At 38.6% G+C, this 15,736-nt stretch overlaps 1 protein-coding gene across 10 annotated transcripts in view; it reads left to right on the plus strand.

Moving 5' to 3' along the window:
- The window catches only part of LOC144032020 (ryanodine receptor 3-like), a 99,899-nt gene that overhangs the window by 4,052 nt on the left and 80,111 nt on the right, over positions 1 to 15,736 (plus strand). For all 10 annotated transcript variants that reach the window (XM_077539624.1, XM_077539628.1, XM_077539625.1 and 7 more), the window contains exons 2-3: positions 11,414 to 11,533; positions 15,345 to 15,449. In XM_077539624.1, coding sequence (XP_077395750.1) covers positions 11,414 to 11,533; positions 15,345 to 15,449 — 225 coding nt within the window. The remainder of the gene's footprint in view (positions 1 to 11,413; positions 11,534 to 15,344; positions 15,450 to 15,736) is intronic.

Below are 15,736 nucleotides of genomic sequence, written 5' to 3' on the forward strand. Positions count from 1 at the left end.
TTTTTTATTATAATTTTTTTTAATAGGAATGGGCAGAGAAAAGTCTTGTGCAATAAGCAGCATTATGCTAGAAAATAAATAAATAAATAAATTTACTGCAACCAGGGCTGGACTGGCCAAGTGGCCATCTGGCATATAGGGCAGATGCCCGGTGGGCCGGCCTCTTTTGGGGCTTTTTAATTATTTTCCTACATTTTACCACAAGAGACTGACCCACAATTTAGAGGGACCAGTCCGTTAATCTGGTTCGACTATAGATAGCAAACTCAAACATCATCAATAAACATCAGTGGCGGAACTACATGTTAGACAGGACTCGGGCTGGGCTGAGCCGGTGGGCCTAAGTCAGAATGCCGGTGCCGCTTTTTTTTTTTTTTGTGTGCCGGTCCAGCCGTTGACAGCAATTGGTCTCTTTTGGATGAAGTCACCATATCACAGTGGAATGCAGAAACCCATGGACATGGCGGCTCTCTGAAAAACTGACTGTTACAACTAAAGCTTGTGATTTATCAAAGTGTTTGTCATGTTAAATCTGCTACAAAGCATGTCAAAAAGAGAGAAATGATGGACGTTATTTAAATTTATAGGAGCGATAATGTAATGTACACACACATGGTTATTTCTAAAAAAAACAAAAAACAAAACAAAACATTATTATTTTAAATGTTGTTGTTGGTATTTTATTAAAAAAAAAAAAAAAGATAATTCACATGTTTGATGCGTCACTAAAGCTAATAATTATTACCATAAAAGTCACTGTTGTGCATGAAATGTCTTTTATGCATTTTTTTGGGGTCTAAAATAGGTGATTTGTGTGAAACCAACCTCAATTATTATTGCTGATGACTAAAAAATAGTATGAGGTAAAAACAAAGTTTTTTTTTTTGTAAGTGAAAAATCAGTCTAATCTATAAGTCTAACATTTGGTTGTTTATGTGTTGACATAAAAGACAATATTCTGTGAGCCTTGAAAGATCAGTCAGAATGCTCTAAATTGGTTGGCGCTCAATGCCACAGGAACTTGTACACATCCTGCTTGGAATTGGAGTTGCCCTAAGATGCACCAACAGTGGCTTCATAATAAGCATGGACTAATATGAATAGCACATCAGCTTATGGTCACATGAATCAGACTGCTCATTACCCACGAGTAGTTCTCTAAATGAATTGGTAGCTCACTGCGTGTAGCGTCATTAGAGTAGACCCGGTAGGGAGCAGCAAGAAGAGGGATTCGTTGTGTGTCGGTAAGCGCACAAACAAGCACAACCTCGTTGTTGCGGGGATCCCTGCAAGGCGCATATAACATTTGGGCAACTTATTATCAGTCTGAGTGGGCGGAGCGACTTTGAAAAGGCCAGAGTGGCTCTGTGACTAACATGCAGTGGCAGCGCTCGGCTTGTTTATGTGAAGGTACCGGGAATGGTTTGCATTCAGGCGGTCACTGTCAGCGTGGAAATGTAGAGGAAAGAAAAAGGCAGGGAATATTAATTAGCTACGCTAGCAAAAACAAACAAAACAAAACAACAACAGAGCAGGTGTTAAGTGTCAAAGCTGACTGTCAAGTGTGTGTTGTGACATCGTTGTCAAAGCTGATAAACAGATAAGCTGATATACAGATAAACCAGATAAAGAAATACGCCAATAAAAATAGACATGCCATGTCCACCTTTTGTGGTAGTGGCTCAAGTTGTGACCAACTCCTCAACCACTCCCCCTCTCAAATGGTAGTGTCGCATATTTATGACATCATAATGTGCGTGACCTCATGTTGACAGGAGATGCATCATGATGACATGGCAGTCGCCAGTGTGGGCTTTCTTTACTGTGTCTCCCCAAAATGTTACCCTCAGTTTTTTGTTGTATTTTTATTTTTTTTTTAAACATGACTGTTTTGTTTATGCAAACTCATAATGAGTCCCTGGTTGTCTTTGAAGCAGAGATATCAATAAAATTCAGCTTCATGGTGTTTTACACAATGTTTTAATGTATTTGTACATGTTAGCCTTACAGTAGGACTGGAAAGTATTTTTGTATTCAAGTTAATTTTGCAAACAATTATCGGCTTACTTATCGGGTATCGACATCAAAACTGCCTAAATTATTGGTTGATCGTATCGGTTCAAAATAGCATTATTGTGCATCCCTAAAACTAAGGATAAAGGCCATCACGATTGTGATATCTGTCATTTCAATTTATCATTGCCAACTGACATTAACTCCATACATGTGTGAGTTTTTATCAGACGTGACATTCATATCCAAAATAAAAAAAAATGGTGTTGTAGTGTCATGTAGTGCAATGGTAAAGTACAATAAGGTGTAATTGTAAATGCACATTTGAACCTCCTCAAAATGCGAAGCTGCCTGTATTGATAAAAATATATATATATAAATGAATGTACACCTCCGAGGCTACATCAACTATTGATTTTCCTCATCACCCTCATTTTGCACCACCCGGGACAATTCATCATTCATCGTGTTCCGCTCAACAAAGTTGTTTTGTCGCGATAGTGGTGTTCAGTGGGGACAATTTCCCTCTGTTGCATGATGAAGTCCCACAGATAAAATTGGCCTGTGAGGTAGCGGGAACTGAGCTAGCGGGCAAGCCCACAGACATGCCCATGTAAAGCAGCTGTAATGAGCTATTGATTGTGCCACCAAGAAGAAATTTCCGCAGTAGTGTCAGTGGCATGCAGTGCCTGATTGCTCTCGTGTGTCAGAATTTGAGTATTTAACAAGACAGTGAAGGAAGTGTCCCTCTGTGAAAGTCTTTATATATCTCTGTTATACATTTGATGTGTGCTTAATACTTGGCAGTGCTGTGTTTGGTTGGATACTGAATTGTATTTTATTGGTCATTCACTTTATCAGTATGTCATTGAGAACTTTGCTGCCACAATGTGGCATCTTTTGGCAATTATAAATCTTTTTAGGTGGCGTGGCAGAGCTCGGGAAGCTGACATGCAATAAATGGCAGAAGTCACACAAAGTAAACATTAACAAAATGCCTAACTTAACTCATTTGCTCCCAAAAACGTATAAACACGTTCTATTGTAAATGTATTGTGTCCCAAAGATGTATTTATACGTTGTTTTTTTTTTAATGTTTTATTTTTATGCTAGAGAATACAGGAGGCTTTGACACAGCCTCTCAACTGCAGAGATGGGTGAAAAAAATGGTAGTAATGACAAAAACGGCCAGCAGGTAGCAGCAGAGTATAAGAGATCAACCAGGGCCATGATGAAAACAAGCTGTTTGCCGGCAATTCTAAGCAGATTTGTGAATAATGATGAAACTTAGCTATATTCTAATGCTGCAAAACGGAAACAGATAGAGATATACTTTTTTTTTCCCTGATGAAAGAAGAGGCTCTAATCTTTCTTTTGGTAGGTTCCAAGTTTTTATAGCAATAGAACACAATATTCTGTGGGCCTTGCAAAATCAGTTAAAATACAGTAAAACAGCTGGGAATAAAGGAGGTTGCTTCAGTGAGAATGGCTGAGAGTCAACAAGTTTATTGACCTCTGTGATTAATCTTGCACATAACTTCCCAAATTCAGCAATATAGTATATTATAATTATAGTGATGCACCCATCCAGAAATAAAGTTAAGCCTGATAAAAAAAAGAACCACATATGCGACTCTAGCTACCTTTGACGGAGTTGGCCTGAGTATCTTAACTGTACAAGCCAATTCCTTATTAGATTCATAGAACAAGTCTGTGTCGTTCCTCTCTCTCAAGAGGAAGAGCAAGCATGCGCGAGCGACAGCCGCGTTACCACAGAAACAATGTCAGTGTGTCACATATTATTCATTAAAAGTCTTTCTTCTTTTTGCTGCGCTTGTGAATCATTCTCTTACACGCACCACTTCTGCTATCTGCCTGTAATGGGGTCCAATGTTCTTCCTTCCCACTGTGCCCCGAGTAAGCCATTTAGAGGAGTGTTAACTGCAGCAATCTGCTGCTGTTAAGCTTACTTTGCCCTCCCTGGTAGCAGAAAGTGGAATTTCTTTTTTCTCTGGCTTCGAGACAGCTCCCGATAGAAAACACTTTTTTGTCTTCATGCTTTGGGCAAGGTTTTTGTCTCCAGAATAAGTTTTGGAATTGATTTTCCAAATTATTAAGTGCCGCTTCTGGATGGATCTAACAAACAGACTGTTTTGACGGAATACAGAAGTGCCTGACAAGAAATTGCTTTTTGTCAACTGTCACAAATAGTTTTCCCATTGTGCTCTTTCCCATTGTCTCCCGTTCTCCACTCTGATTATGTTGTAAAGAGTCTCAGCTGCGCTTTAGAGTTGACGTGAACTCTTCACCTGCGTATCATCAACAGTCCCTGAGCAAACAGAGCTTGACGTAACAGTGTCTCAGCTGTAAAGTCGATCTTGGCTCCCTTCTGCAAGGACAGCTGCATTGATACATGGATGAACATGGAGGAAGAATTTGAGTCACGGCAGGCTTTAAAAGGTAATTCGTGAAGTGTTTGGCAATTATGCTGAAAACTGGGTGTTTCCTGGCAAATGGGACTAAATTGAAAAAAAAAAAAAAATCAGATATACTTTAACTCTTATTAAATCACCCTGACATCAATATCCTCCTGACTACCAGCAATTCATTCAAATTTGTCCCCTGTAGTGGACCTTTTTAAACCTGAATATCACCCACCCAGTGCATACGATTGAATTAATTACTTTTGTGCTCTATAGAAGATATTCAGAGCTTTCCAATGATACCAAATGTGTAGGGGTAGGGCTTTGCTACCTGTTGATTGCATCATAAAAGAAAATGGCTTCCGTCATTGCAAGCACTTTTTAGTGTATAACACTTTTTATTGAACAAATTTAGGCTTTAAATGTTGTTAGCATGTTTTCTATAAGACGCTTAAGAACACATTAAAGTATTGTTTGAATTATTTTAACTGTATTTGAGCCTAGCATTTAAGTTTAAAAAAAATGTCCTCTGTAGTGGACACATCATAGCTTTTTTTTTTCTTTTTCCTTTTGCAGTATTCCAGTTACTTCACAAAGACTGGGGAATATCAAAATAAACACGATTGGACAATATTTTTTTCCTTGGTAGTCAGGAGGATATTAAAGATCAATTGAATAACATGGCACAGCTCAAGCATGAATTCCCTGGTATGAGGCTGGAAAATCATTCAGTCATTCTTCATTAGGTACTCGTCCATATGCAAACGATTTGAAACTGGCAGTTACAACAACATTGTATTAATTTATTTTTTGATCCATCTAAAAGCAGCAGTAGTCATATGATGACAATTAAGTACGAAAAAATACAACAAAACAAACACGACAAAACAGCAGCATCACAAGTGGTATTAGTTCCTAGACAAAACAGCATTTTATTTTGCTTGAAAACTGAAGTACCAGAATTTGCTTTGTGTACACAGTCCAACCAATACGCTGCTTGTGTTACTCCCCCACTAGGCTTCCAAGAAGATTTTTCACCTAAAAATACAACATGTTTCACAAAGAGCCTCAATTCCCTCGGCAAATGAGGAAGAGAAGTAGGGGATTGTTGTTTGTTTGTTCCTTCCTTCTTACCCCTCCAACTACTAAAGTGCTACCACATAGCGTATGGAAAATACAGTACTCATTATTCAGCCCTGTCACATTAAAGCTACCTCTGTGGAGGAGAAGCAATGCTGTGAGGTGCAGTGATAGAGGTGCTTTGGTACTGTTGCTGCATGATAGACTTTATACCGCCAGACCAGGCAGCGGTTTGATCTTCATCCGTAGTTCACTTAAAGTGCCCTCAGACGACCCGCTGCCGCTTTCACCTTTCATAGACTTTTTGTTTTGATTCTGTTCTGAAACTTTACTGTTGACTGGATATGTTGGAAAAATACAAAAAGTGTAAAGTTTTGTCTGAATGCTTTAAAAACAAAACAAAATGTCCTCGTTCATGTTTCCTTGTGGTTTAGCACTGAACCTTGAACGAGCTTGTGTTTCTACCGTGGGGTGAGTAGGCGGGATTGTGATAGCTGAAAGCTTACGGTGAAACCAACAACACACGGTGCAATGAGTTCAACAAAGAAGTTATTTTGGAACCTGTCTATAATATAAATAAATAAATAAATAAATAAATAAATAAAGCATCTGGGTGTCTCTAGTAGATGGTAGATGGACTAGGTTAACAATGTTTTTTTTAATATTATTATTATTATTTCTGTTACCACTGACCCATACAGCAGTACAGTTGTCTGAATTTTCTCCTGACAAGCCACTAATGGTCCTTCCTTGTAGTGAGTACACTCACACCGTACTACCACGGTTGTCTTATGTGTGAGAGGAGAATAAGACAGCCTGTAGGGGGTGAAACCGCTACCCAGCTGTTTTTTTGTACCGCTGCTGTAACATTCTGTCAAGTACAAAGTGTTGGCATGTGAGTATGCCTATGTACACTGCTGGCTGGCACTGGGCCCTTGGTGAAGTTTAGCCCACAACACTGGAGTACATTTTCACATGAGCAACAATGCACAATAAAGAGTTTCATTGATTTGAGAGAATTTTGCTCCAGGTTGGCAGAATATTCTCATAGAATATTCCCATAAACTCTAGCCATTGCTCATTTAATTCTTACATTTAATTGAATTGTGAAAAGTAACAAGCATTTCAAATGTAATTGAGTTATTTAATTAAGTAAATGGTTAATTGTTTATATTAAATTGATTATATACAATACAAATATATTATTTTATTATTAATATTATATGCTAATAAAACAATTTTACGCATTTTACATATACATCTAAATTTTATGTATTTATTAATTTCACCTAATTTAAGAATGACTCAGCCTATTTATCTATTATAGGAATAAATGTCTTTGAGCACAAAAGTTTGCTTGTGCTTTAGATAAAAACTGAAATTCAATAACCATTAACACTAATATAATCATACGTATTTCACACTAGTTAATTTAATTGCCAAATGTTCCAATTGCTTGTATTGGTCAACCACTAACTATAAATGATAAGCTCGCTCTGGTAATACATACAAAGGGAAGTAGTGGCGCATAATGAGTAGGACAAGAACAAGCGTCGTTGGGAAGTGTTCCCAGTTATTTTATGTTTGACTGCTCTGCAATAATGAACTCCAAGATAGTGTCCATGTAAAGCAATGATTCTCTTCTAGAACACTGTGAGACCCAGAGTGTCCCGTGAGTGACAATGATTACAAAAATATAAGGTTTGATTATCTTCATTGCTCTTTATCATATAAAGTAGTTTTTTTCTGTCACTTTTAGACAAGATTACACCAGTTGTGATGTGTGAAATCGCAGAAAATAGACGTAGATGGTGTTGCAATTTGCTAGCCATGACACGAAGGCCGAACTGAGGTCTGATGGGCTCCGGCCCAACTTAACACGAACAACGCTACTCAGAGAATCCACGTCCAGTGATTGGCTTAGTGAATTAGTGGAGAGAAAAGACCTACTGTCACTATGCAAAAAATGTCCACCAATGTTGTCTTTTCCCCATGCATCCAAGGAGCGTGATTGGTCGAACCCAGGAAAATATCATGACGGGAGCACTCATTGATATGCTTTAGTGCTACACCCACAGGTCTCTGAGGCAAATGGATTTTACAGTGTTGTTGCTGTATGCACACAATGGAGACGACAGGATTAGAGATTTACACAGAGCAAAGGAATAAGACAGTGTGTGTGAGGGGGGAAATATCATAACAGAGTCAAATTCAATCTCAAGGTGCCCTTGGAGACTCAACTCAGGCCTGACATTCTTTTAGGATAATTAAATTATCCGCTTTGATGACATTACAGAGCTGTGGGTCTTCAAATAACTTTTATATCAGTGAGCTGGAGCTTTTATTTTTCAACTTTTGGTCTAACATTTTAACGTCACAAGATGAAGCTCGAATGGATGAGGAGCCAGTCTCTTTTTGGTACTTTTTGTTGCATTTCACACATGTTGCTGAGGCACTGGTTTGACAAATATGAACCCTGGATTCTAATTCAAAGGTAAAGTTAGCAATTATTGTATTTTCTCATTTCTCCCTCTCTGACTGGCTAAATTGTTACTTAATAATCAATACTTTTTGTAGGTGTTAATCCATAAAAATTAACTCCCTTGAAGACAGAGTAACGATTGAGTCTTGAACGCAAACGACAGGACCACGACGTGTTTACTAATATTTACTAAAACAAAAAGAAGTAGTTTAAACACGCCCAAAAAAGGTTGAATCGCACGGTCAAAAAACTATGTTGCTTCTATATCATGAGCTGGCTTCATCTGCTTCCCTTTTTATATATGCACTATCGTTAGTCACGTGACTATACAGAAAATAGTTCCAATAAAGAAAATAGTTCCTATAAAGAAATATCGATTTTGAATATCGATCCCAAACACGCAGACAAAAACTAAGATTTTAACTCTTTATTTGCATAACATCAAGAGGCGTAGAACAAACTTGAATGCATCGAGAATCACGAGACGTCAAGCCCCCTTGGGCTGTGGAGATGCACAGAGGAACAGAGGTAATAATCCGACAAAACACAAATTTCTCAGACAGCTTATATAGACAATGAATCGATCTGATTGGTTGTGGCTAGACACGCGGGTAACAGGGTTGACATGGAATTATCTGGTTGGCTGTTGACCAGATAAAAGAGATTAAAGATTCTTTACATCACATAGCGTTTTACCAGTTGAAACCAGATGCCGTTACATCAGTTCAAAACAGACACTTGACCACACAGTCATGACCCAAACATTACCCTTGCATGACCCTAGTCATGACCCTATAGATATGAAATAATAGTTATCATTATTTTTAAATAAATTACCAAATATGTAATGTGTAAATATGAATCTAGCAACAATATAGCCTATAATATATAGAACACACTGCAAATTAAGCAATACACAATTGGCTCCTAAACTTTTAACTTTGTATCTGCCTCAAAGTTCCAAACCAGTCCAATGTTGATTTGACATCCTAAAACATCCATCTAAGTTTAATACCATGTTACTATTGCTAAAAATTAAATAAATAAATAAAATAAAAACATTTTTTATTTACATTAATGTTAAAATTCACTATGAGCTCAGATTTGTAGTCTTTTACCGAGCTGACCCACATGAGTGCCAACTAAAAAAATAAATAAAAATGTGTCATGCACATCAGGGCCCCGAGGCTCCTATTTTCGATTTTCATGGCGCTCTTCCAAACGAACAAATGAGTAACAAAAATGTGCACGCATCCGAGACATGGAGTAGCTTTCAGTGCACTTTTTCTTCAGCCTGCACTGTAACATACAGTAGATGCTTATGGCTACTTTATTACCACCGCATTCTGCTCTCAGCACATTCCTCACATTAAATAATGCAGCTGGCCATTGTACAACAATCTCCCGCCCCCTTCCCTCGTCCCATAACGCCACATATCAGCAGATTTCTGCTTAGTCGGCTATCACGGAGAGTAACTAGTACGAGTTCAGCGTTTATAGTCTTCAACGCTATCATCTCGTTTATGCAACAGTGGCATTGGATGCTTGTTTTTAGCAGTTGTTTTTTTTTCTACAGAAAAAGTAGCTTCTGGTAAAGGGGATAATTGAACTGATATGCCATCAAGCTGGCAGCAAGTGCTTAGCAACAGTGGAAGAAAACTTAAGCAGAAACCGCAGTCAGGGAGGCTGGCCATCTGCATGAATGTTGTATGCATAATGCTATTTACATGCTAAGAAATCTAAAAAAAAAAAAAAAGCAAGACTGTGACTCGATTGCATGGCATGCTTTTATCATGTTTACATGTGTCATGTAGCCTACTAATGCAAATATCCACTCAACTTCATTACAAATTGATTGTTTTTAAAGTCTGCCACCAGCATGCCCAATAACACAGGCCCATAAATCCTGTTAGTAATCCTTAAAAACCATCACACGTGTAGTTGGCATAGTAATGTAGACCAAGCAATGTATACTGTACATGTATTCATTTACGCAGGCTATTACTTTTCTTTCAAATCCTAGAATGTTCCAATCAATTGCTCCAACCTAATTTGCACCATACAAACAGTGTAAATAGCCTTAAAGAGTTTGGGCGGGCTCAAAGGGATCAGCCATGGATGTGTTTGATCATCACATTTAGAAAGGAAAACCTCCCAATTAGCCAGTCGAGGCAGAGGAAAAACAACTCTGCGCGCGCGTGTGTGTGAGTGAAGCTTTAACTCTGTGTGTTATACTTGAGTGCTCAGTTTTATATTTGCAGCATAGCGTGCTATGCTTGAGGAATATGAAATGATTATGCTTACTTGTAGGAAAATGTGTTTGAGATTCAGTGTGTTGCTCAGCGATTCTTTGACGATGCCAGTAGTCTGATGCACTTCAGTTAATGTCGAAGCAAGGTTGTTTGGTGTTTTTGTTGCCTTCCATTGTGATTATAAATGTATTTAAGATGCACAGTATTGAATTAACCACAGCATTTTGATTAGTGTAGAATTTATTTATTTATTTATTTATTTATTATTAATTATTTGTTATTATTATTATTATTATTATTATTTTTATTATTATTATTATTATTTAATTAACTCATTGACTCCCAGCCATTTTCACAGAAGCAGTCCCGTTCGCTCCCGGCTGTTTTACTGGATTTTGACTGATTTTGCAAGGCCCACAGAATATTGTGTTCAATTGCTGTAAAAGCATGGAACCTATCAAAAGAAAGATTAAAGTCTCTTCTTTCATCAGGAAAAAAAAGTATGTTTCTATCTGTTTCCGTTTTGCAGAAATTAGCATTAGAAGAGAGCTAAGTTTCATCAGTTTTCACAAATCTATTCAAAATTGTACGTAATTTAGCTTTTTTTCTACATGGCCCTGGTTGATCTCCTTTGCTCTGCTGCCACCTGCTGGCCGTTTGTGTAATAACTACCATTTCTGCAACCGTTCTTTGCAGTTGAGAGGCTGCATCAAAGCCTTCTGTATGCTCTAGCATAAAAACAAAACAAAAAAAACGTATAAATACGTCTTTGGGACACTTAGAACATTAAAAAAAACACGTATTTACACGTTATTGGCAGCAAATGAGTTAATGACTGCTGTGGTCTTAACATTAGTTCTTATAGTTTTATTTTGGGTCAAGGGGAGCAATCTGGTTTTAAAACCATGCTAAAAAAATGTGGGCCAGCATACACGTTAAGTAATACAGACAAAAATAACAATAAACAAATGATAATACAGTAAATATAAAGTATCATTCAGGGTGGCCATTGTCATTGCCAAGAACCTGATGATTTGAATCAGTTTCTATTGCCAGTCGCAACACAAGGCCCCTGCATCAAAGTGTCCTGGCTAAAAGATTCGGGGTGGTCATGTGCTTTACATGAGCGCACACCCAGATTGAAGTCTGTTTTCTCTTGACAGGATGATGAAGTGGTGCTCCAGTGCGTGGCCTGCATCCAGAAGGAGAATCGAAAGTTTTGCCTGGCTGCTGAGGGGCTGGGCAACCGGCTGTGTTATCTGGAGCCCACGTCTGAGGCAAAGGTAGGCACACAAACAAGCTGTCGCCCTTCCATCCGTACAGCCATTTTCGACCACTTATCCTGTACACAGTCAAGGGGGGAAAAACCACATGCATTCAAACAAAAGGAGAGCATACAAACCTCATAGCATTGCCCAATGTGAAATTCAAACCCAGAACTTCAGACTGTGAGGCAGACGTGGTAACAACAAACGTCACTGCCAGTTAATTACTGCTTTTGGGGCGTGTGTGTCCGCATGGTGCGCACTTGGTCGAGAAGCATTAAGAATTAATTACACGAGGCAGAGAGTAAAATAATAATAATTAAAACAAAAACAAAAAAAAACGGGAAAAAAAAGTCACTCAAGGGTTGAGGAACGAACTCACGACATTCAGCTTGGGAGACTGCCACACTACCACCTGCCTGAGCTATGCCCCTCCTACTCTTTGCTTATCTCCAAGAGAAGTCTCTTGGAGTTGGGAAGATTCCACGGAATCATGGAATCAGCTGCAGCTAACACGAGCAATATACTAACAGGAAACAGGAGCTGCGTGGCTCAGGGAGTAGATCGGCTGTAGCCCAAGATGAAGGTCGTGAATACCTTCCTCCACTCTTGAGTGACTTTATTTTATTTATTATTTTTATTTTTTTCCCAATTCTTTATTTTACTCTCTTACAAGTGTAAATATTACCCCCAAACTGAGTCTATTTGGTCCAACTCTAAATAGAGACAAATGTGCTCTGCAGAATTTACTGTGTATGTGCGAGCATCCACCTGTGTGTATGTGTGGTTTCTGTCGAACAAAAAATACAAATAAAATTAACATTTGAACGTTAATGTCTCGTTTCTAAAATGCTAATTAGCTAAGGTCATAAATATACAAATAGTTCAAATTGTACAGGTAGCATTAACCTTAATGTACATAAACGACCTACAGTCACTAATAATGCTTAATATTGAGGTGTTTACTTGCTAATGTTAAAATTGCTAATTGCTAAAAATTCAGTCAATTTGCGGAGGAACTCAAACTTGTTACGTTCCCCTACATCTAGCCATTAGCGTGGGGTTTAAACGTAGGTGGCCAAAACAGGCCTAATTAAAATTAAACTGCACTAATAAACTAACCATCAGAGGGTGCTGTTAGACCTACCACATAAATGGAAAACCATCTGGCCTTTTTAACAGTTGTGCTCTTATTTCGTAACGTGATGACGAATTTTAATATCACGATGTTGCTGTTACGTTATATGCCAACAACAAACACAGGTGCTTTGTTTGTTTGTTTTCGCTTTACTTCACATACCAACATGAAATGCAATATGGAACTGCATGCAGATCTGTGTTCCACATGCAAACCTAAAGTGGTGGTGCGGAAATCATGGAAGAGCCTTAAATAGGCGATAAAAAAATCTAATCAAATATGTATTTATTTGAGTTGAAAGTCTCTGCTAGGATGCTTTATGAGAGACCATCATCTTTATTGTAAAGTCATCTTATCTAGTCACCTAATCCTACAAAAAGTTTACATAATAGATGAAAGTTGTATTCGCCCAGGCAAGAGCGCAGCAGGACCCAAACATCCATTCAGCTCATTAATTCTTTTGTTGCAACAAACAGTCAGCGAAGCCAACTGGAGATGTGCTGAAAAGCACATTATCAGCAGACTCCTTTAAGAGCTTTTCTTGCAAAGGGTTCAGGGATGACTCTACTTCTGTGGACCTGCTGTCTGGTGATGATTTGCTTGAATTACGTCCTCTGGATGTTTTTGATAGACTGTTTCATAGAGTGTATTGTCACTTGTGCCTGCCTTCCACTCTGTTATTGCTGAATAGCGTGTTTGTAGCTGATGTTGCATTTTCTAGCTTGTTTACCCACCAGCAGCATGGTTCTGAAAAACCCGATCTGGTTCACATTTTAATCCAAGCAGATACAGTATAGGAATCAACTGAGAGTATCAAGGCAGTTCTTTCACTTCCCTTTGTATTAAGTATCAACTTCATTGACGCTGAAGAGATGAACGGAATCACACTTAACCCTTTCTGGCGCTATAAATAAATGCTGTGATATAGCCAAGCCACACCCACCAATGCTACATATGAACCTCCGTGATTGGTGGCGAACCAAATATCAAGTCACAAGCTGTTGTAAAGCTGTCCCCCTGCTTTGCCCTGCGAGTGTATCCTGACAGGAATGGACACTCATCATCCACTCCAGCTCTCATGGACTTCATTTTACCGCCATGCTCTGTAGGGCAGTTCAACATCGGTCGGAGGGGTCAAAGGAGTGCTGTTAATCACCTACAGGGGTTGAGGTGGGCGAAGCTGAATTGCTTCAATCTGGCCATTTAGTTAATTTCTCCACAGAAACACAATATTACTTCTATCTTGCAATGATGTGGTACATATGTTATAGTCTGTCTTACTCTTTAGTATACTGTGTCTATTATGTAAAACTCATTTAATGCAATGTCCTAACAGTAATCTTTTACACAATTTAATCTATTCATAAAAAAAAGTTAAAATGTTTGAAATTGCCTCATGATGGATATTGTTTACATGACTAATAGCAAGTTAGCTAGCTAGCTAGCTAGCTAGCTATCTGTTGTTATATATGACTAGCAACCAGCTAACTAGCTAGCTATCTAGCTAGCTGTCTGTTGTTTATATGGCTAGATGGATGATAGATATCCTAACAGTAATCTTTTACACAATTTAATCTGTTCATTAAAAAAAGTAAACTTGTTTTAAATTGCCTCATGATGGATATTGTTGACATGACTAATAGTAAGGTAGCTAGCTAGCTACAGTACCTGTTGTTTACATGACTGGCAACTAGCTAACTAGCTAGCTATCTACCTAGCTGTCTGTTGTTTATATAGCAAGATAAATAGATAGATAGATAGATAGATAGATCCACCCACCTCAGTTTGTCTTGACGCTGCCCCCTAAGCACAAAACAAGAAGACACTCACCACCATGAATAGAACATCTGCAGCATCTTTTTTTACAGATCCTAAATATATACAGTCTTTTGAAGAAGCTCAGGCAAGTCTGTCCTTTGTAGCATGTACACAGCATTAGTGTGCTCCAGTACAGCCTTTCATCCAGCTGCACCCCCAAAGTGTTTGTCACCTTTTAGGTATGCCCCAGCATGTGTCTCCTGAAGTCCACCGCCATTTGCTGCGGTCCGGGTGGTGTTTCAGGTACTCGTTCTCCTGTCCACTCCTGATACGGGCCAAAATCACAGTGTCAGCCACAAACATCTGTATGTGATATGGCCCTGAGCTGTACTTGTGTGCAGGATATATAGCGTATATCCATTATATTTCATGTGCAATAAAACTGTAGCAGTCATCCAGAATTTAATGATTGGGCATCACAGCACAGTATCCATGTTTTTATTTTTGCTTAGATGGCAAAAATGTACTTAAATCCAAATCTGTTTGAATGAATAGGACAACAACCACTTTGCATTATGGAGGTTGCTGCTGTTAGATATTCCGACACGGCTTCTTTGTTGGCGGTTTGAATTACTATATAACTTTTGTCCACATTGCATTGTAGTCGCCAGTGAGTCTGCTTGCAGGTTGTTTGCAAAGACAAAATGCATTTGCCGATCATAAGTTTCAAAAAAGAAATGTGAAATGTCAATCAAGAACGATGTTGCTGATGAACAATTACTGTGCATCTTATCACAGTGTATGTTAATTTGTTGGCATTAATTCAATTCACTGATTTGCATTGAATTCTTTAATCCAGTCCAAGGAAGAGACATTACATTACAGTAATGTGCCTTAATTACTAACCTGCATGTCTGTGTCCTGTTGCTGCAGTATGTCCCTCCAGACCTATGCATCTGTACCTTTGTGCTGGAACAGTCCCTGTCAGTGCGGGCCCTGCAAGAGATGTTGGCGAAAAGTGGGCAGAACAATGAAGGGGTGAGCAATACGACACACAAATGCAGAGAACACCACATTTGTGTATTGAAACTGAAACACAAATGACCCTGTCTACAGCAAGCTGTGTAGGTACAGTATTCGGAAATTATATTCATTTGCAGTGCCTGCAGTCAGCATAGTTTAAATTTTGAGATTAATAGCCTAAATAAGCCCACTGCAGTGATCAGGGGACCCAAGTTGCCAAGAGGTCCTGGCCCTGCATGAATATTAATGAGGATGAAGCAGATGCAGTTGTCTAATTTAGCCGCACAGTTTTCTTTGGGAGA

The sequence above is a fragment of the Festucalex cinctus genome, chromosome 12 (genome assembly GCF_051991245.1).
Source record: "Festucalex cinctus isolate MCC-2025b chromosome 12, RoL_Fcin_1.0, whole genome shotgun sequence".
Classification (NCBI taxonomy): domain Eukaryota; kingdom Metazoa; phylum Chordata; class Actinopteri; order Syngnathiformes; family Syngnathidae; genus Festucalex; species Festucalex cinctus.